Source organism: Ovis canadensis, chromosome 18 (genome assembly GCF_042477335.2).
Source record: "Ovis canadensis isolate MfBH-ARS-UI-01 breed Bighorn chromosome 18, ARS-UI_OviCan_v2, whole genome shotgun sequence".
NCBI classification, from domain to species: Eukaryota; Metazoa; Chordata; class Mammalia; order Artiodactyla; family Bovidae; genus Ovis; species Ovis canadensis.
Genome location: NC_091262.1, coordinates 34,207,679 through 34,230,518, shown reverse-complemented (window position 1 = coordinate 34,230,518; position 22,840 = coordinate 34,207,679). Strand labels below are relative to the sequence as shown.

General features: G+C 41.1%; 1 protein-coding gene across 2 annotated transcripts in view; it reads left to right on the top strand.

Annotated features, from left to right (window-relative positions):
• The window catches only part of BLM (BLM RecQ like helicase), a 90,148-nt gene that overhangs the window by 42,100 nt on the left and 25,208 nt on the right, over window positions 1–22,840 (top strand). For both annotated transcript variants that reach the window (XR_011250520.1, XM_069560345.1), the window contains exons 9-14: window positions 316–434; window positions 1,370–1,483; window positions 4,294–4,392; window positions 4,605–4,753; window positions 13,270–13,376; window positions 14,893–15,053. Coding sequence is in view for 1 of the 2 variants with exons in the window: in XM_069560345.1 (XP_069416446.1) it covers window positions 316–434; window positions 1,370–1,483; window positions 4,294–4,392; window positions 4,605–4,753; window positions 13,270–13,376; window positions 14,893–15,053 (749 nt within the window). In the remaining variant the exon portion in view is untranslated. The remainder of the gene's footprint in view (window positions 1–315; window positions 435–1,369; window positions 1,484–4,293; window positions 4,393–4,604; window positions 4,754–13,269; window positions 13,377–14,892; window positions 15,054–22,840) is intronic.

The window sequence follows — 22,840 nt, the reverse complement described above, 5'->3', positions numbered from 1 at the left end:
AGGGTATCCTTCTCAAGTAGACTTTTAAAGTATTTCTGATGCATTTAAGTTTCCTGCCCTGATTCTTGCTTTTGCTATCATGTATACCTATATAAGATTGTCCTAAAGATAATTTTTATGCATTTAAGTTGCCCACGTACTTTGGCTCATTCAAATATGGTGTATTTTGGCACTGTGGAGAATATCACTTGGTGTCTTATTAGTTAATTACTTAAAATTTTATATGTCATTTGCATTGTACATTTTGCTTTCATGCTCTCAACATAGAACTTGACGGATTTTTTTTTTTTTTTTTTTTTTTGTCATTTCCTTTAGGAGGTGGTAAAAGCCTGTGTTACCAGCTCCCTGCTTGTGTTTCTCCTGGGGTCACTATTGTCATCTCTCCCTTGAGATCACTTATAGTAGATCAAGTCCAAAAGCTGACTTCCTTGGATGTAAGTTAAAACACTACCAATTATAATAAAAACACTAAGAATAGCATAACTTAAAAATAGTTATATTTTAGTACTCTGGGTAACCTTTTTTATTAAATAGTTAATGAACTATCAGACTAAAGCACAGCAGTTTTTTAGGTTGTTACATTTAAGTACAAGTCTTTGGAAATTCTGGTACAGATGACTTTCTAGAGTTCAATCTGGTTTTACTCTGGAAGAACACATTTTAGTATGAACCTTTAACCTGTATTGCTGATGTAAATTTGTTTTTTCTAATATGGAAGAATTTCTTTTTATACTACTGTCAGGTCAGCTTAGTTCTCACTCCCTTAATATCTTAAAATGCACACACATGTGCATGCCCACACACGTATGTCCTTTTTCCTCCTGGCTGAGGTTAAGAAAAGTTTATGAATGCAGTCTATTAAACCTTACATACTGCGATCAAACAGAACTCTTCTCGGGGTTATGAACCATCACCCCTCAACAAGACCACTACTTCGATTTTTCTTCCCAAAGATGTCTCAGTACAGAGATGGTAGCCATTGTTCAGCCGTTCATGAGGTTGTGGTCCTTTCAGTGTCGTTGTGCATTAAAACCCGAAAGACGCATTTACATGAAAAAATAATATGGCCGTACATTAGAACTAGAATCTCTTAGATGATGAATTCACATTTATCTTCCTTACAAATCTGAATAGCTAAGAAAGTAAAGAAACAGGGGAAAAGAAAAGGAAATAAACAGCGGGAAGACTATTTGACTTACGGTTAACAAGGGTTTTAAAAAAATAAGTACTGATTATTATGTTGAGATTCTCTTCTCCTTTGACAGGTTTGATATGTGACTTATAAAATATTTATAAAACCTAAAGATAAATGTAAGCTTGAGTCAGATTAATGTGTAAAATTTAAATTGTTTACTACTTTTATGCTTAGATCCCAGCTACATATCTGACAGGTGATAAGACGGACTCAGAAGCTACAAGTATTTACCTCCAGTTATCAAAAAAAGACCCAATTATAAAACTTCTGTATGTTACTCCAGAGAAGGTTTGTATTTCTATCATTATTTTAAAATATGATATTACAACTATTTTAGAAAAACAACCCGTTCTCCTTACCAAGTGAGGAAATACTGAGTCTTTCCCTCCCATGTTTCTCTGCTTTACTTCTCACATAGGATATTACACACTAGTCATCAAAGGTACAGAGGTCTTTGCTTCCATCAAGTGGTCCTCTGGGACACCAGCTAGGGGTCCTACAGTTTACCTCAATTCTGACACTACCTACCCAGAGACAGTGTCAGACCCCACAGGTTAAGGGCTCAGTCCCTCGAGATCACCACCCTGCTCCAGGCGCCAAGCCACAGGTTACCCACAACTTCCGTCTGCCTTAGCTGCAAATCTGAGGTTCCTGCGACCTCCTCCTGCTTGAATTCAGTGACTTACAAGAGCAGCTCAGAGAACTCAGGGCCTTCAGATAAACAGCTAGATGAAGAGGTATGTGAGGCAGGTCCTAAGCACAGGAGCTTCTGTCCCTGTGGAGGGGTGTGTCAGCCCCCAAGCACGTGGATGTGTCTGCCAACCTAGAACTTCTCTGAACCCTGTACTTTTGGAATTTTATGGAGGCTTCCTCACATAGGTATGATCAATTATAGTCTCCATTTCTACACTGACTCCCTTCTCTGGAGGATGGGAGTAGGACTCCCAGGCTTTTAGACCTGGCGTAGTCTTTCTAGTGACCAGTTCCCACCCAGGAGCCCAACCAGAGTTGCCTCAATAGGACCAAAGGGGCTCCCAGTGCTCTTGTTGTTTAGTCGCTAAGTCGTGTCCAACTCCTTATGACCCCATGCACTGTAGCCCGCCAGGCTCCTCTGTCCATAGCATTTCCCAGGCAAGAGTGCTGGAGTGGGCTGCTGTTCCCTCCTCCAGGGTATCTTCCTGACCGGAATCGAACCCCTGTCTCCTGAACTGTAGACGGATTCTTTACCACTGAGCCACCAGGGGGGCCCCAGTGCTCTAACCACTTAAGAATTTACAAGGGTTTCAGGAACCCTATTCCAGGAACTGGGAGCAGGGACCAGTATATTTTTTTCTGTTACCTCATTAAAGCCCACTAAAATACATACATTTTAAAATTTTTGACGTAATTTCTGATGCGTTTAGTTTAAGAAGTCCTCTATAACTTTCATTGAGAAACCCACATGGTAACATTTCATTGTAACTGCTCTATCATTCTTTCTCTGTTTTTCCCTTAAATATTTCAGAGTAAGTTGCAGACATGATATCCTTTCAACCCTAAATACTTCATTGCATGTCCTATAAACAAGGAATTCTCAGTACAGTTAACAAAATTGGAAAATATTAATTGCTACAATACTGCTACTTTATGAAACTTTATTCTAATTTCATTAGTTATCCCAATAATATCCTTTATAGCAAAAGAACTTCCTAGATTATCCATTTTCTTCATGTCTCTTTAAACAATTTCTGTCTTTCATGATCTTGAAAAGATCTTGGTTGAGTGATCTTGAAAGGATCTTGGTTGAGTGAAAACCAGTTGTTTTGTGGACTGTCACACAATTTGATTTTGTTTCCTCTTGATTAGATTTGCATTGTTCATTTGGGGGGGAATATCGCAGAAGTGGTGATGTGTTCTCAGTGCAGCCTATCAGGAGGCATTTGATGTCAATTCATTCTATTATTGGTATTGTTAACTTCGATCATTTGGTTAATATGCTGTCTGCCAGATTTCTCCACTGTAAAATTACATTTTTTGTTGTTAATTTTTCATTACAAGAATAAATGTAATCTTTTTTGTAATTGTAAATCTCTTATTGTGGAATATTCTGAAACTGTGTAAATATCCTGTGTCTGATGAGACTTTGACTTGAGTTTTATCGTCCCTACCAGTTGTTATTGTAGTGGGTGCCAAGTGATGATTCTTCTAATGTAATTGGTATTCTCCTGTGAGGACAAGCTTTCCATTTTACCCACATATTTACTTATATCAGTATGAAATCATGAATTCTTAAGTTAGTGAGTGGGTTATATCAGTCACCGTTGTATGTTTCGATGTTGTAATTGTTCTAGGTTTGGCCGGTGGAAAAGCTCCATCACTCTGGCTCCTGTGTCCTTCCAACATGTCTGTCAAGACATGGGTGCCAGATATGGTCACTGCTCCTGGGATGTCATTGTTTCTAGACCCAGTTATGGACTGAGCTATGAAATATACATACATACAGGCTTGAGTGTACAAGCACGTGTATATACCATGTGCTACCAGGCCTCCCGGGTAGCACAGTGATAAAGAGTCCACCTGCCAGTGCAGAAGACAGGAGACGCAGGTTTGATCCCTGGGTCCCAAAGATCTCCTGAATGAGGAAATGGCAACCCACTCCAGTATTCTTGCCTGGAAGATCCCATGGACAGAGGAGCCTGGTGGGCTACAGTCCATGGGGTCGCAGAGTTGGACTCAACTGAGCGTGCACATGTGTGTGTATATATTGTACATATGTTTGCATATTATTCCCCCAAACAGCATGCACACGTGTAACACATGTCTGTAACCCTGTCACCAGGATAAACGTGTGGTGGCTCCCAGACACACTGAGGCAGGAAAACTGTTTCAGAAGCACTGACCTAATACATAACTGTTTGCTAAATGTGGGTGAACATTCTAGAGTGTCTCATCTGCTATTTTCTATTACTTCTTCTAATTTAGTTCGTAGATTGAAATCAGAACCAATTTTATGTGGTTTTAATGCAGCTTAAGTCACAGTGGAACTTAAAGACAACCAGATCCTTACGGTGACGTGTTTAAATGGTTTTAAATGTCTGACTAACATACTTCCCATCTAGGTCTGTGCGAGTAACAGGCTGATCTCTACTCTGGAGAATCTGTACGAGAGGGGGCTCTTGGCACGTTTCGTCATTGATGAAGCGCACTGTGTGAGTCAGGTAAGTACCGTTCTCTACGTCTTGACATACCAGTAAATACATACCGCCAACAGTATCTAGATCTTGAGTGCTGAGAGAAAAAATATTGATTGAATTATTCTATTTCACTGAAGAAGAATGTGGTTCTTAATATATGTATTAAATGTATGCTTTATATAAAGAAGATCCGAGTAGTATGAAAAGCAGTACTGGTTTGTTTTTTTCCCTACTAGTGGGGACATGATTTTCGTCCAGATTACAAAAGAATGAATATTCTTCGCCAGAAGTTCCCTTCTGTCCCAGTGATGGCTCTCACTGCCACGGCCAACCCCCGGGTGCAGAAGGACATACTCACTCAGCTGAAGATTCTCAGGCCTCAGGTGTAAGTTGTCAAAAGTTATTCATTTTAAAACCTGGGGCCGTGGTTCCCCGATTGCTGCACAGTAGGATCACCCCAGTGCCCAGGGTGTATGCGTGCTAAGTCACTCCAGCGCTTTGCGACCCTATGGATTATAGCCTGCCAAGTTCCTCTGCGGGACTCCCCAGGCAAGAATACTGGAGTGGGCAGCCGTTTCCATCTCCAGGGTGTATTTCCATCTCCAATGCCAATTACATCAGGATTTGAGGAGCTGGGGGCCAATATGTATTGTTGTTGTATTTTTAAAATTTTTTTAAATTCCCAGGTGATTCCAATGTGCAGCAGAATTTGGGAACCAAGACCCTGGGGCTTTTATTCAATCACTGAAATTAAAACTCTTATCCCAGTACCAATTTTGGAAGTAGGGATAAAGTGCATGCCATACCTGTTAAACCATAGGATGGTCTCAGTAATAAATTAGCTTTTATTTATCCAGTTTTGGCTCCTGTGTATTCTAGAACAGGGGACCCCAACCCGGGACCATAGACTGCCGCTACTGGACTGTGGCCTGTTAGGGACTAACAGGCTGCACAGCAAGAGGTGAACCGTGGGCAAGCGAGCAAAGCTTCATCTGTATTTACAGCCACTCCCCATCGCTTCCTTTACCTTCTGGGCTCCACCCTTCAGACAAGCGGCAGCATAGTAAATGTAATGCACTTGAATCCTGAAACCATCCGCGCCCCCCAGCTCCTGTGGAAAAATCGTCTTCCAGGAGACCAGTCCCTGGTGCCAGAAATGTTGGGTGAGGACTGCTGTCGTAGAGTGTATATAATGAACGGGACAGACGATACTGCTTTGTCATTTTCCTCTGAAGTCCCAGCTATATTCAGGATATCGAAAACGGTCCAGAAAGTATACGTAGCGGCTTTTTTTTTACTTTGTTTTCATCTCAACAGCAAAGTGCTTCTGCTTGCCACCATTTGACTGTGGCAGTGGCACCCCACTCCAGTACTCTTGCCTGGAAAATCCCGTGGATGGAGGAGCCTGGTGCGCTGCAGTCCGTGGGGTCGCTAAGAGTCAGACACAACTGAGCGACTTCACTTTCACTTTTCACTTTCATGCATTGGAGAAGGAAACAGCAACCTACTCCAGTGTTCTTGCCTGGAGAATCCCAGGGACGGGGGAGCCTAGTGGGCTGCCGTCTATGGGGTCACACAGAGTCGGACACGACTGAAGCGACTTAGCAGCAGTAGCAGCAGCATTCAATGACAAAAACTTCTATAAGAAAATATCCCCAGTATAGGTTGCACTGAGTTGTTTTGTACCTCTGTATGACTTTGTAAAGACAAATACATTCTCTGACAGGTTCCATTTACTCAGCAAACATTTACTTAAACAGCTGTTGTCTACCAAGGTTAAAATATTTTTTCCTTCTGATTTATTAGTGGGTGCTTTGAGATTGAGGAATATCTGAGGGAATAGTGGCTGCTAATGTATTAGGGTGAATTTTTAAAGCTTGGCTCACTTGGAAATAAAGAAAATAACCTGGCTCTATAAATAATATGATCAGTAAAGACAACAGCAGCATTTTGGTGGATTATGAGAAGAACTCTTTACGTGCCATATGTGGGGACAGATGTGAAGGTGGTATTAGTCACTCAGTCATGTCCAACTCCTTGAGATTCCATGGACTTTAGCTGGCCAGGCTCCTCTGTCCTTGAAATTCTCCAGGTAAGACTACTGGAGTGGGTAGCATTCCCTTCTCCAGGGGATCTTCCCGACCCAAGGATTGAACCTAGGTCTCCTGCATAGCAGGCAGATTCTTCACCGTCTGAGCCACGAGGGAAGCCCTAGTGTGAAGGGGTTTGAGATTAAGATAGCTTCAGAGACCTTTTGCAGATTAAACTGGCATTCATAAGCCCAAGAATTTTAGAGTCTTCAGAATTTTGTGCAGGTAATCACAAAAACTGGAATGCAGTATTTTAATTTCACTTGCAGAGGAGTGTTTATAAAATTTGGGGGAGAAAAAGATCATTTCTTCCATAACTGATTTATATTACAACATTTTATATTTAAGACGTCTTATAAGTTTAGGTTCTAGTGAAGAACTCACATGCTGGAAATTTGTTTCTGCAAGTCTTCCACTGGTTTATAAAATCCTTTTTAAAAAATAGTGTTTTTTAGCATTTTTCCAGCAATAGATATCAGATACAATCTACTATTCTTTTAAATCATTAATATTAATTGCCAAATATCCATAATTAAGAGAAGTGATGCAAATTCAGTTTACCTTTTGAATAGCTTTTTGGAAGTCTCGAATCTGTGTTTTTTGAGTAAGCATTGCACATACAGGCTCAGAGGCGGACACCTCTAATATGTTATCCCAAGGATGTGTGGGGGAGATCTTCTTGGAAAAGTCATGGATTGTATATTCCCTGAGTCTAGCATGTGGTGCCCTCTGTATACTTGGCACTTGGTAAGAATGAATAAATGAAACGTATGGAAGAATTTTGGTAAATGTGGGTAAAATATGAAAATTTGGGTGGTCTGTTGACTCCTTTAATATATTTGGTGCTTCTATATTTGGGAGAATTTAAATCCCTGAGTTGGAAGTAAAAGATTTTAACCAACACTTTGTTACTTTTTTATTTTTGGATCTTCTTTTCTGTCCATAGACCCCTTGTTTGGATTAAATTTCCCCACTGCTGTGGTGTTATGGCCCTGGTGAAGACAGGTGCCCCTAGGTTTGAAGCCCCAGTCCCTACTCTTTTCTCCTACTGCCAGTCTGTGATAACATTCTTCGTCTTTGGGAAATATGAGGATGGAAATAAAATTGATTGGCTTTATCCCTTTTCTTCGGGGCCTTATAATATGAACCGAGAAAGAAAAATAAGAGAGACATTTATGCAGTTAATGTAACAAAGAATACTGTTTCTCTTTCAATTTCCCCATAGAATTTTACCCTAAGGTAATGTATTTTTATGCATGAAGTCTTATTGCTTACTCTGTCATATTTATTTACCTGAAAGAAAAACATATATATAAATTAGTTTTTTAAAATTTCCTATAGTAAAATTTTCTTCCTAACTGAACAAATGAATTATATATATAACATTAGTAGTATGTGACTGATCAGAACAGCTTAAATACATTTTTGAAAATAATTCTTATGGATAAATTTTGATGGGGAATGTGTAACTTAATGAGCTACGACTTTTTCCTCAGTACATTTGTCTGTGGATCAATCAAGTCAGTTCATATTTCTTACTTTTAGAGGTATATTTTATAGCATTGAGAAATGTTACTCATATAAGCATTTAGATAGGAATGCAAAGCATTTTATTCTAGCATTAATGCTCAGTTATTTGAATTCCTCCTGATATATATGCCAGAATTATATAATGATCTGTCATCAAAAATTATTTGTAATGATCTCTCAGCTGATATCTCAATTAAGTCCTCCAAATTTTGTGAAAAGGGAAGAATTTGGAACCATCTGACTGGCAAAATAAGTCAGATCATTATTTATTCACTTTACTTTTTCTGGGAAATGAACCTTTAAAAATATGCTTTACCCAACTTTTCTAATGGCTCTTAGATATCGTTGTTACTCTTTTCATTCGAATGATTCCTTTATCCAGGAGTTGGGGAAATCAAAATACTATTAGCTTCAGTACATCTTTTCTAGTATACTTTTGACATATGTTTTTATTCTGTGATATGCTTTTAAATAATAGTTTTGTCAGAACTTTATGGCTGCCAGTTAGCTCTTTCAAAAAATGAGACATGACTACCATGAAACCTAATTGGCAAAGCCAGTTTTCATTGCAAAAACAGTTGGCCAAACTAGACTTATTTTCTTACATTAAAAAAAAAAAATCTGACTTTGTTTTTCAAGTCAGATAAACTACTTAGTACATATGCCCATGACGGTGCCTCAGTTCCAAAAGCAGCGAGAGCCGAGCACAAACTGACCCCATTTCCTAACATCACTTAGGATGGCTAGAGCTTGACACCCTGGACCTAATAGTATTTACCATTTCAGTGTCTATACCGGTATTCCCTCGGTGAAGATATTTTGGGATCCAAAGCTTTTAAAAAAAAAAATATTGAGATACATTTGACACACCACCGAATTCACCCATTTAAAGGTTAGAATTGACTGGTTTGTTTGTACTTTCACAGGTTGTGTACCCCTCCCCCAAATCTAAGTTTAGAACATTTTTATCACCCCAAAAAGAAACCTAGTGTCACCACCCATTCTCTCCTTCCTGTTTCTGCCCTGCTTCTTCCACTGAACATGCTTTCAGGGTTCATCTGTGTTGTAACATATATCAGAATTTCATTCCTTTAAAAAAAAATTATTAACTGCGCCGGCTCTTAGTTGCAGTGTACAGGATCTAGTTCCCCAACCAGGGATCGAACCCAGGCCCCCTGCGTTGGGAGCACAGAGCTTTAGTCAGTAAACCACCTGAAATTCCTTCATTCCTTTTTATGGCATAATAATCTTTGTTGAATAGGCATTTCACATTTATTTATCCAGTTATCAGTTGATGTGAACTCTAATTAGAATATCTGTTAATTCCAAACATCCCATTTCCAACAAGCCAAGTAGGATTTGTTATATGTAATGAACTCTTTAAGAGATTTAACTTTTTCATTATAACAAATTGTGTGAATACAGTGGACCCTTGAGCAACATGGATTTGAACATAGGCATAGTAACCTTCCCATACATGTTTTTGTGTGTACCTGTGTTTTCATTTCTCTTGGCTATATCCCCAGGAGTGGAATTGTTGGGTCATATTATAACTATTTTTAACCTTTTGAGAGCTTTCACCAAAGTGGCTGCACCATTTTTCATTCCCATAAGTGAGATAGTGGATTCTGATTCCACCAGTATGTGCATTTGTCTCCCCTTTTTTGACCTCAAACTTTTTTGTTTAATGCATAAAACACCGTTCTGAAATTAAATGTAATGTGTAAAATGCAGGGGAAATCAGTAAGGCCATTCTTAGGTGTAATCATTTCAGCATTCCTGTCGGTAGGGAGACTCATGTAGCATTCCCAGCTTAAGCCCAAATCATATCAAGTTTTTAAATTATCTACATCATTTGTATTCCTGGGCAATTCTTTTTATGCCTAAATTTTATCAAGACTGCAGTTTCCTTTGCTGTGGCAGTGATTATAAATAATTAATTGAGAACAATCAGAACAGTCTGTGGGTGCATCAAGTCTCTCATCTACCGTCTTGCCGCAGTCTGCCACACATTCTTCTGCCGTCGCAAGCACTGAAAGATCTCTGGGTGTTTCATACATATACGTGAGGTCTTAAGAGGGATGGATCCACAGTATTGTTCAGCGGTCGTCTCACAAGACGCTGTGCGTGATGCGTTTCCTGACAGTAGGAACGAAAGAAGCCAGTTTCATAAAGTGAGCGGCAGCGTCTTTCCCCCCACTTTCCTGTCAGTGTGTCTGAAATCAGATCATCCCAATGGAGGCCAGAATACTTCTTTCCTGATGTTGTTCTTTACTCTTAACAGAAATGTGTAAAGCACTGAGAGACAGGAAGCCCTACCCGGGGCCTCTGGTACTTAGATTAGTGAAAGTTGCTTCTACACCCATACTGCATTTCAGTCGTTTCGTTGGGAGGTTTTTACGTCTGGGCCAATGTGCATGGCAAAGTTTAGAATGGCTGAAAAGTAAAGTTTGTTTTTCAAAAGTGAGAGACAATAGTAAAGGGGAAAAAATGGGACAGGAGTGTCTGAGCAGAAAGGGCTTCCCTAGTCGCTCAGCGGTAAAGACTCTGCCTGCCTTGCAGGAGATTTGGGTTCTATCCCTGGGTCGGGAAGATCCCCTGGACAAGGAAATGGTAACCCACTCCAGTATTCTTGCCTGGAGAATCCCATGGACAGAGGAGCCTGGTGGGCTACAGTCCATGGATTTGCAAAAAAAGAGTCAGACACAACTTAGCAACTAAACAACGATGAGCAGAAAGTCCTGACTACCAGCATTCTCAGATCCATCTTTTCTTCTTTGTCTTTAATATTTGTTTATATATTTGGCTGTGTCAGGTCTTAGTTGTATCGTGCAGGATCTTTTGTTGTGGTGTGCTAGGGCTCAGTACTTGCAGCTCAAGGGCTTAGTTGCCCCACAGCATGTGGGATCTTAGTTCTCCCACCAGGGATTGAACCCATGTCCCCTGCATTGGAAGGCAAATTCTTAACCACTGGACCACCAGGGAAGTCCCTCAGATCCATCTTCTAAGGAAAAAATCATACATGTGAAAACAGGATCTGGAAATTGATTCCTGTAAGATTATCTTTGCTCATGTACCTTTAGAAAGTCTTTGTGAACCCCTAGGGGTATACATACCCCAGATTTAGACCACTGATTTGGAAGAAGTTGAGCAGTGGTTTAGAACTCTGGAAAGAGGTCTAAGATGGGAGTGAAGTTGGAACTCACAGGCTTGATATTTGGATGCTGTTTAAAGCAGTGAGAGTGCAGTCCCTGAAGAGGATAATACAGGGGAAGAAGAAAAGAGCCAAGCGTTTTGGGAGCTGATTCTCCTGTAAGTGGGGAGAACCCCCACAGGTGTGAGAGCTGATAGAGGTTTTGTTAAGGCTAGCAAACAGCAGACAGTGACAAGAAAAGGTAAGATAATGAGGTCTGACAGAAGACCAGGGCAGGTACCAGACGAAGTTGATTTCCGCCGCCTGCTTGTGGCCATCTTATCTGCATAGCGGTCCCCTCAGGAACATGGCTGCCTCACATGTGAAGCATTCTTTAGTCCTAAAATTAAGTGTTTATCTTGACATCAATGGCAACCAAACCTGGACCCATCTAGCTTGAACTTAAATACAAAGACAGAAAGGCAGCGGTTTTAGTCCCCGTCTTTCCTTCCTCTGATCCCTACCCCCTGTGTATAGACCACCCCCTTAGCACAGGTTATTGCAGTTCATGATCTTCGTTCCCTTTCATCCACCCAGGCACTGAGATGTCTTCATTCTCTAACCTTAACTGCTTAGTTCATGTTCTCTCTCCTTCCTGGGGCCATGTTGAAACCTGGCGCAGATTCAGGGTCTCTCCAGGGCCAAGGGGAGATAAACAATTCCATCATCCTTCTCCAGTTTCTCAAAGCTCTGATAAAGCAATTTTGGTAGAATAGTAATGCCAAAAGCCAGCTGGTTGGGGGCACAAGAGAATTCTGAGAAACCTGCCTTTGGAGGGAGAGAACAAAGTGGGACGCCAGCTGCAGTGGAACGTACGGAGGGTCAAGGGAAGCTTTTGTTGTTTGCAGTATTGGAAGGTCCAGGTACCGACACAGAGATAAAAGGGAAGAGTTCACAGAAGAGACCAGAGCACAAGCAAGGAGATAATGGAGAGGTAGAGCTCACAAAGGAGATAGGGGACGTGGGGGACCAAGAGCGAAAGGCCGGAGGACGAAGAGCACATCCGTCTCAGAGTCAGTCACGGCCCCTCTGAGCACAGAGCAAAGGGCAGTGATCAGGGTCTGCAGACTTCACTTCCTGGGGCCTTGCAGCCAGCTCTCCTCTCTTGGTGTGCGTGCGTGCCTAGTCGCTTCAGTTGTGTCTGACTCTTTGCCACCCCATGGACTGTAGCCTACCAGGCTCTTCTGTCCATGGGATTCTCCAGGCAGGAATACTGAAGTGGGTTGCCACGCCCTCCTCCAGGAGATCTTCCTGACCCAGGGGTCGAACCCACGTCCCTTGGCATCCCCTTCATTGGCTGGCAGGTTCTTTGCCACTACCACCACCTGGGAAGCCCCCACTCTTCTGTGCACAGTTAGAATTTGGGGATGTTGGTAGCCTAAAGTTATGTATAGTTTCTCTATGAATTTCTTCATCTTTTAAATAATATTTTAACATCTCTGCTTTTAATCTACCTTGTTTTTGGAACCTGGGCTCCTGTCTTTTCTGCATATTTTTTTCTTTGGCCATCCTTCTGATTGTCATTGAGTCCCGTAGACATACCCTCCTTATCACCATTCTTAATCTTCAACCTAGCTTCCAGCTGTGTTTCATTATGTAAGTTGCCAGTAGTTACATTCACTTTAAGACAACTTGATGATTAGGTTTGCATTGTAGAAAACCAGTGCTTAAATTTTTTGTTTTATAATTTTGTTCATTTACTTATTTTGGCTGTGCTGGGTCTTTGTTGCTGCGAGAACTTTTCTCTAGTTTCAGGGAGTGGGGGCAACTCTCTAGTTGTGGTGTATGGGCTTTTCATTGCAATGGCTTCTCGTTGTGGAGCATGGGCTGGCCCTAGGGCACCTGAGCTTCAGCAGTTGCAGCTTCCAGACTCTGGAGCGTAGGCTCAATAGCTGTGGTGCACGGGCTTGGTTGCTCCGAAGCATGTGAGATCTTCTGGACCAGGGATCAGACCCATGTCTCCTGCATTTGCAGGTACATTCTTTACCACTGAGCCACCAGGGAAGCCCTATCAGCGTTCAGTTTTTGAAGGTGGCTAAACCTATTTTTTCTCATAATAGTGAATTTGATGTTTCTGACTTCTTTTAGGTTTAGCATGAGCTTCAACAGACACAATCTAAAATACTACGTGTTACCCAAAAAACCTAAAAAAGTGGCATTTGATTGCTTAGAATGGATCAGAAAGTATCACCCACGTGAGTACAGCCTTATGATGAATTATGTCTAGAAGTGATAAGTAAATGTCTTTTTAGTACCACGGTTGAATATATAAAATCGTGCATTAAGCATTTCTTTTCTCATCATGGTAGCACTAACTTGCTGTTCATAGTGCAGAATATTGCAACTCTTTCGGTTCTGAAAATTAGAAAACCTCATTTGGTTTGCTAGCAAGAACCCCTGATAAAAAGCCTGTTAAATACCCTCCTACACACCTGTGTCATTCGTGGTCTCGGGCTTTCTTCTGGCTGCCATCAGTGTGTGAACTATGCAACTCTGTTCTAGTGCTTCTCCCCAGTGTGTCTGCCTTTGAGTCCTGTTAACTAAAATGAGACCAGAATTCATGGTAGTTTTCCATGTAACCTCGTAGGTACTTTTCCATGGAGCACCTTTTGTTGTTGTTGTTAAACATCTCTATTTTATTTTTTTAAATTAGTATACGAATTTGTTTCAGTAAATCAGACAATACAGAGATAGATCAAGGAAAAAGTCAGTAATTTCCTTTTCCATACCCCTACTGCCACCCCCCGCCACCCAGGGAGGTAATATAAATAGCCTTTGTGTGTATCTGTACCTTTGGCTCTTCCACAGAGAGATGTCTTTTTCTTTACTGCCTTTTATTTTCCGATTTTTAAAAATAACGTACATACAAACGGCAGTAAATATAATACAGTGAAGAGAATTTAGAAAGGAAGGGAAGAAAGACTCAAAAGACAGACCTTACCATAGGACAAGTTAAGTTACTGTTACCATTTTGGCTTATTTCCTTCCAGTAATTTCTGTGTGTATTTTTCTTTCCACTAGCCTACTGTATATACAGTGTTTCCTACCATTTACCTCTTTTAAATCTTAAACATTTTCTCCTGTCTTTTTAAAAACTTAGAAAACACTGAATGATTGCTTGTAATTTTCTTTCTTAATTATGTCCTATGTTGGCCCTTAAAATTTTTTTTTAATCTTAAAAACTATAGGGCCTTCCCTGGTGGTCCAGTGGTTAAGACTCTGCACTTCCACCTGCAGGGGGCCAGGGTTCAATCCCTGTTTGGGGAACTAAGATCCTGCATGCTCCACAATGTGGCCAAAAATTATAAACAGAACTTCTTAAATAAGTCCTTGGGTCACTTTATTTCTTCGATTTGTTTCCCAGAAGGAAACTGAGTCAAAAGGAAGGAGAATTTCTAAGGCTCTTGATACATATTACCAGATGCTTTCTACAAAGTCTGTGTAGGAGTGCCTTCCTGTTGTATAGCCAGTGAGAAACAGAGCCAGGGTGCCTCCAGGTCCATTTGGAGGAACAGGATTGCAAGTCAAATCTTGTCATTTCCGGCACATGTTGTTCCTTGCTTGATTTATTCTACCTATGTGATTCTCCTCTGCTGTCAGAAAACTGAAGGTCTGTTTACAGTTCAGACAATTCTAAGAACATCATGTAAGTTAGGTCGCTGTTTATGTTACATGCCTTCATTTCACAAGACTGTTTTGGTTTCTTGGCAGATGACTCAGGGATAATTTACTGCCTCTCCAGGAGAGAATGTGACACAATGGCTGAAACATTACAGAACGATGGCCTTGCTGCCCTGGCTTATCACGCTGGCCTCAGTGACTCCGCCAGAGATGAAGTACAGCACAAGTGGATTAATCAGGATGGCTGTCAGGTAACATCTATTAACATAAAGGAAACAATATTTTACAGTATATAAGCCACCTTGGATGGAAAATTGTTTTTACCTTAAAGGTAGTAAACATCAAAATAAGGCGGATTTAAAAGGAGATCTTTGAGACATCTAAAGTTCCTTTTTCTTTCTTAAATTAAAAAAAAATTTTTTTTAATTGGGATGTAATTCACATACCATAAAATTCTCCCTCCCAAAGTTTACAAGTCAGTGGTTTTTAATATATTCACAAGGTTGTGCAACCATTACCACTGTCTAATTCCAGAACATTCCATCATCCCAGAAAGGAACCGCATATCCACTAGCCATCACTCCCCACACCCCCCAACCCCCAGTTCACTAATCTATTAACTACTATTAATCTGTCTCCATAGAGAGTTTCCTATCCTGGACATTTCATACAAATGGAATCATACAGAATGCATTCTTCTGTGACAGATTTCTCTTACCCTGTTTTCGAGATTTATCCACATTGTAGTATGTATCAGTACTTGACTCCTTTTTGTGTCTGGATAATATTCCATTGTATGAGGTACCATATTACTTATCTGTTCATCAGTTGGAAGACATCTGGTTTATATCCACTGTTTAACTCTCACGAATAATGCTTCTGTGCAAGTTTTTATGTAAACATATGTTCAGTTCTGTTGGATAAATACCTAGGAGTGGAGGGACTTCCCTGGTGGTATACAGTGGATAAGAATCCACCTGCCAGTGCAGGGGACACAGGTTCCATCCCTGGTCTGGGAAGATTACACATTCCTCGGCGCAACTAAGCCCACGCACCACAACTACCGAGCCTGTGCTCCAGACCCCTCAAACTGCAACTGCTGACGCCCTTGAGCCTAAACCTGTGCCCCACAACCACAATGAGGAGCCCAAGCCCCACCACGAAGGGTAGCCCCTGCTCACCACAACTAGAGAAAACCCGAGCACTGCAACAAAGGCCTAGCACAGCCAAAAGTAAATAATCAATTAATTTATAAATAAATACCTAGAAGTAGAATTGTTTAGTCATATGCAAACTCACTGTTTAAGGAACTGCCTGTTTTCCAAAGCAATTATAAAGTTAGACGTTCCAGCAATGTATGAGGTTCCAATGCCTCTACCTCACCAACACTAATTATTGTCCTTTTTTTAAGCTGTATCCATCCTGGTGGATGTAAAGTGGTATCTCATCGTGATTTTACTTGCGTCCCCTAATAACTAGTGATGCCGAGCATCTCCTTCCCGTATGACAGATTTGTTGCCCCAGTGGATCAGGGAAGAAGCAGAAAACACTCTAGGCATCCCATACTGTCACTTGGGTAGATCCCTCATACAAGGATGAATCTGAGAATGACTAAACTGTTTTTTTTGGAGCCCATGAAATTTTCAGCTCATAAAAAAAAGAAATCATTACCCTGAAGATTCAGAAAGAAAGTAACTTTTGAAATTATTTTCTGAGGGAAAATAAAAGGAAGTCTTGGAGGATATCAACTTAATATCCTTAGAAAAATTTAAGAAGACTTGTATGAACTAGAAACAGTTTGCCATAAGAAGATGATATGAAAAGGCTGACATGAAGGGAAAAATAAAAATTCCATGTATGCAAACAAGAAAATGCAAGAAAAAAAAACCAAAACAAATAGGATTATATATCAAGACACACATGGTTCAGTTCAGTGCAGACATTTGAATCAATGATGTAGTGAATAACTTGAGAATGTAAAGGGAAAAAGAAACATGAAAATTGAAGGAATAAAAAAAACAAAAAAAAGTGGGGTTTTTTTTTTGCCAAACAGAAAAGTGTTTGGCAACAGGGAGTAATGTTAAGCCTAAAAATAATAAGTGTACCCAAGAATGAAATTGGGAGAGTTGAGATCGATAAAATAGTCAAATGTGTTATAAATAAATACATAATAAATATATAAGAAATTAAGGGTCATTTCAGAATCACTGGGGGAAAACTTAGATAATTCAGAATATTTGTTTGATTTACAAAATTGTAAGAAATTGTGGGCCTTAGGAAGCATCACTACGAACAAAGCTAGTGGAGGTGATGGAATTCCAGTTGAGCTATTTCAAATCCTAAAGATGATGCTATGAAAGTGCTGCACTCAATATGTCAGCAAATTTGGAAAACTCAGCAGTGGCCACAGGACTGGAAAAGTTCAGTTTTCATTCCAATCCCAAAGAAAGGCAATGCCAAAGAATGCTCAAACTACCACACAATTACACTCATCTCACATGCTAGTAAAGTAATGCTCAAAATTCTCCAAGCCAGGCTTCAGCAATACGTGAACCGTGAACTTCCAGATGTTCAAGCTGGTTTTAGAAAAGGCAGAGGAACCAGAGATCAAATTGCCAACATCCGCTGGATCACGGAAAAAGCAAGAGAGTTCCAGAAAAACATCTATTTCTGCTTTATTGACTATGCCAAAGCCTTTGACTGTGTGGATCACAATAAACTGGAAAATTCTGAAAGAGATGGGAATACCAGACCACCTGACCTGCCTCTTGAGAAACCCATGTGCAGATCAGGAAGCAACCATTAGAACTGGACATGGAACAACAGACTGGTTCCAAATAGGAAAAGGAGTACGTCAAGGCTGTATATTGTCCCCCTGCTTATTTAACTTCTGTGCAGAGTACATCATGAGAAATGCTGGGCTGGAAGAAGCACAGGCTGGAAGCAAGATTGTTGGGAGAAATATCAATAACCTCAGATATGCAGATGACACCACCCTTATGGCAGAAAGTGAAGAGGAACTAAAAAGCCTCTTGATGAAAGTGAAAGAGGAGAGTGAAGAATGTTGGCTTAAAGCTCAACATTCAGAAAACCAGAATCATGGCATCCGGTCCCATCACTTCATGGGAAATAGATGGGGAAACAGTGGATGACTTTATTTTGGGGGCCTCCAAAATCACTGCAGATGGTGATTGCAGCCATGAAATTAAAAGACGCTTACTTCTTGGAGGAAAGTTATGACCAACCTAGACAGCATATTCAAAAGCAGAGACATTACTTTGCCAACAAAGGTCTGTCTAGTCAAGGCTGTGGTTTTTCCAGTGGTCATGTATGGATGTGAGAGTTGGACTGTGAAGAAGGCTGAGCACCGCAGAACTGATGCTTTTGAACTGTGGTGTTGGAGAAGACTCTTGAGAGTCCCTTGGACTGCAAGGAGATCCAACCAGTCCATCCTAAAGATGATCAGTCCTGGGTGTTCATTGGAAGGACTGATGCTGAAGCTGAGACTCCAATACTTTGGCCACCTCATGGGAAGAGCTGACTCATTTGAAAAGACCTGATGCTGGGAAAGATTGAAGGCAGGAGGAAAAGGGGACAGCAGAGGATGAGATTGTTGAATGGCATCACCGACTCGATGGACGTGAGTTTGAGTAGACTCCGGGAGTTGGTGATGGACAGGGAGGCCTGGAATGCTGGGGTCGCAAAGTCGGACACAACGGAGCAACTGAACTGAACTGAAAAAATTGTATTTGTTAAGAATAAGAAATAGGTTACTCTACAAAGAATAAGAAACAGATTTGCCTGAGGCAGTGTCACTAAATTAAAAAAACAGAAACAGACTATCCCTAGAAGGCTGGAACTGAGGGGTTTTGTGCTCAGCTTATTATTTATGTTGAAAACAATAGAATGGCTTTTTCAGATATTTAGAAGTTCAGAAAATACTGGCTTGTCTTCACTGACATAACTATAGATGGCATTCTTTCCAAATTAATATTTAACTAATGAAAATTGCACTGTTTTTTTTCCTTTGATGAACTTTTTTGAAAATTTGCCTGGATGAACATTCAAGTGAAAATAACCAAAAGAATTTGGCAAGAAAATTATAACGCATGAACAGTGCCTTTGCAATACATTATAGATCAATGAAACAGAAATCCAAAAATAGACTAGAAACATGTAAAAACAGTATATGATAAGGAAGGCATTTATAATTAATTGGGGAGCTTCCCTGTTGGCTCAGTGGTAAAGAATCCGCCTGCCAATGCAGAAGACATGGGTGGTCTGGGGAGATCGCACATGCCGTGGAGCAACTAAGCCAACGTATCACAGCTACTGAGCTCATGTGCTGCAGTGCTGCAGTGCTGCAGCCTGCATGCCCTAGAGTCCGTGCTCTGCAACGAGAGACGTCACCGCAGTGAGAAGACTGAGCACCGCAGCTAGAGAGTAGCTCTCCTCTCCACAGCTAAAGAAAAGCCCGCACAGCAGCACAGACCCAGGACAGTCGAAAGGAAGTAAATTAATTAAAATCTAAAATTAACTGGGAAGCCCCTGGAGAAGGAAATGGCAGCCCACTCCAGAATTCTCCACTCCTGGAGAATTCCATGGACAGAGGCCTGGCGGGCTATAAGTCCATGGGGTCGCAAAGAGTCAGACACGACCGGGCACCCAGCACAATCGGGAAGGGAAATTTATTCAGCTTGTGGCACTGGCTACCTGATGGGGAGAATTATCCTGAGTCCTCATATCAAAATTAATTACAGGTAGGGACTTCCCTTGCTGTCCATGTTGAGACTTCACGCTTCCAAAGCAGGGAGTATGGGTTCAATCCCTGGTCCAAGAACAAAGATTCCACATACCACGTGACCAAAAAAAAAAAAATTACAGGCAAATACAAGTACTGATATTTTTAAATGTGGAAGAGAATCTAAGCTTAAAAAGAAACCCTACAGGAAGTAACTGCTCTAAATGATTGAAAACCTAAACGACTAAACAGTTCTGTATCTATAAACAAAACTGAAAGGCAACAGCAAACAGGGAACTATATCTTCAAAAATAAAACATAATGAAGACCTTGTAAAAATGTGATAAGAGAAGCATGAGTCTCAAATAGTTAGTTACCCGAGGCTGTCGGGAGACTATCGGAAAGAAAGAAATACAAATCGGAAAGGGCTAAATACAAGTTTATTTTAAGTGCAACTTTACTAATAATTGAATTAACATTTAAAACAGAAATTTTTACTTTCTGTATTAGCAAACTTTTATTAACTGACGGGAACAGTGTTGTGAGAGGCAATTTCCTATAGTAATCCTGAGACCCTTTCTGGAAAACAATATGATGGACTGTACTCAAATCTGAAACAGGTGTGGAATTTACTTTAGTGTTATTTTTAATAATAAATGTTCTGAGACCGTGATTGCTTATATTGCAGTACATTCCAGCCATTAAAAATGGTTTATGAAGAATTTTTTAATGGTATGAAAATGTTGGAATGTTAACAATAGATGAATGCTGGAAAAAATATAATTCAAAACTGTGTAATCTCAACCATAAAAAAATCGGATAGAAAACTGATAAGAAAAAAGAAATAAGTCAATTTGTTTGATTTCTTTAATTCTTTATATATATGTACGTGCTCAATTGCTCAGTCATGTCCGACTTTTTGTGACTCCATGGACTGTGGCCCGCCAGGCTCCTTTGTCCGTGGAATTCTCCAGCCAAGAATACTGGATTGGCTTGTCATTTCCTACTCCAGGGGATCTTCCCAACCTAGGAATCGAACCTGAGTCTCCACCATTGCAGGCAGATTCTTTACCACTACACTACCTGGGAAGCCCCTTTATATTCTACAATATACATATTTGTATATTTAAACACTTTGATCAATTAATTCAGTTTTTTCAATCTGATTGTTTCTGCCTCAGAGCAGCTAATCCTCATAGTCAAGGTGTAATAACCAACTGGGCAGCCTTGATCTTAATAGATTTGTGAGACAGAATAAAACTTGGTTGTTTTTCTTCACAAAGAAATGATGGTTCCCTGAAATTTTGAAAGCCACACAGATATAAAGAAGGAATTATCAGTTCAACAAAGCCAGTGTTCCCAGTTACGAGAAGTAGAGAGGCTCAGGAAGAGGGGGTGTCATTGTCACCTCGGGAGCCTGCGCGCTCCCTGGAAGGGCTGTGCTGAGCAGACCCTGGGAGGTGCACCCAGACTTCCTGGAGACCTGTGGGCTGGCACAGCTCGCTCCACAGCCTCTCCACCTGCTCTCCCACCTCTCGAGGCTGCGGTAGACCTTCCCTTTCCAGGGAGACTCACCTTTGATCACAGTGCCGTAAATTTCAGTGGGTGGATAACCTGAAGAACAGCCGTCGGTGCTCCCGGTGTGGGTGAGCGCTCTGTCGGCCCTCCGCGTGCTCCGGGCTGTGCTGTTCCCGGGTCTGGTACTCATGGTGACTGAAATCATGTCTCTAGCCTCAGTCTGGCTGCCACATCATTCAGCTGTTTTTTGAAATACTCTTCTTGAAGTAGCAATTCATCTTTTTAGGTCCTAAAAAGGCTTGCAGCTTTATTTGTGTAATGTAATTTTGCCTGGAGATCCAGTGTCTTCAGCTGGGTTATAGGTCCTAAATTTGCCACTGAAACAGATAGGCTTGAAGATGATTTTTTACTAAAAACTGATTTATCAGGCTCCTGAAATTTAAGTGCCACTTTGCTTCCACTGAGTAACTTGCATAGGCCAAGATCCACAGTCTCTAGTCTTTTTTTCTTTTTTAGTATAAATAACTCTCAGACTTTTTACCCATCTGAGTTCCAATTTAAAAATTCACAAATTTTGACCCTGAAGCCAGCTGATGAGTAAAAAGAACCAGTATGGGATCAGCTGGAAAAACGGTTAGTAAGCCCTGGAGCAGGTGAGAACACTGCTGTTCCTGAGCCATTGGAAAAGCTAGCAGCAGTGGCCCCAACAGCCCAGCCCTGGGAACTCCCAGAGCTTCAGAGCAGCATGGTTACCAGGGCATTATGGATATCATGGCCGTGTGAGCACCGCTCTTGCACATCCACATCAAAAAATGAGAGCGCAAATAGTGGAGAGGCAAGACCCTGGCTCCTGTGGTGATGACGCTTAGTCACGCAAGCAGGGGCCCGCCACACCAAGCTCCTCCCTGCCTTCTTGGGTCTGAACAGGGTTGCAAATTAACAACATGAAAAGCTCTAATTCAGTTCAGTTTGTCGCTTAGTCGTGTCCAACTCTTTACGACACCATGAATCACAGCACGCCAGGCCTCCCTGTCCATCACCAACTCCCGGATTTACTCAAAACTCATGTTCATCGAGTCGGTGATGTCATCCAGCCATCTCATCCTCTGTTGTCCCCTTCTGCTGCCCCCAGTCCCTCCCAGCATCAGAGTCTTTTCCAGTGAGTCAACTCTTCACATGAGGTGGCCAAAGTATTGGAGTTTCAGCTTTAGCATCAGTTCTTCCAAAGAACACCCAGGACTGATCTCCTTTAGAATGGACTGGTTGGATCTCCCTGCAGTCCAAGGGACTCTCAAGAGTCTTCTCCAACACCACAGTTCAAAAGCATCAATTCTTCAGCGCTCAGCTTTCTTCACAGTCCAACTCTCACATCCATACATGACCACTGGAAAAACCATAGCCTTGACTAGACAGACCTTTATTGGCAAAGTAATGTCTCTGCTTTTTAATTTGCTATCTAGGTTGGTCATAACTTTCCTTCCAAGGAGTAACTGTCTTTTAATTTCAAGACTGCAGTCACCATCTGCAGTGATTTTGGAGCCCAAAAAATAAAGTCACCCACTGTTTCCACTGTTTCCCCATCTATTTCCCATGAAGTGATGGGACCAGATGCCGTGATCTTAATTTTCTGAATGTTGAGCTTTAAGCCAATTTTTTCACTCTCCTCTTTCACTTTCATCAAGAGGCTTTTTAGTTCCTCTTCACCTTCTTCCATAAGGGTGGTGTCATCTGCATATCTGAGGTTATTGGTATTTCCCCAGCAATCTGGATTCCAGCTTG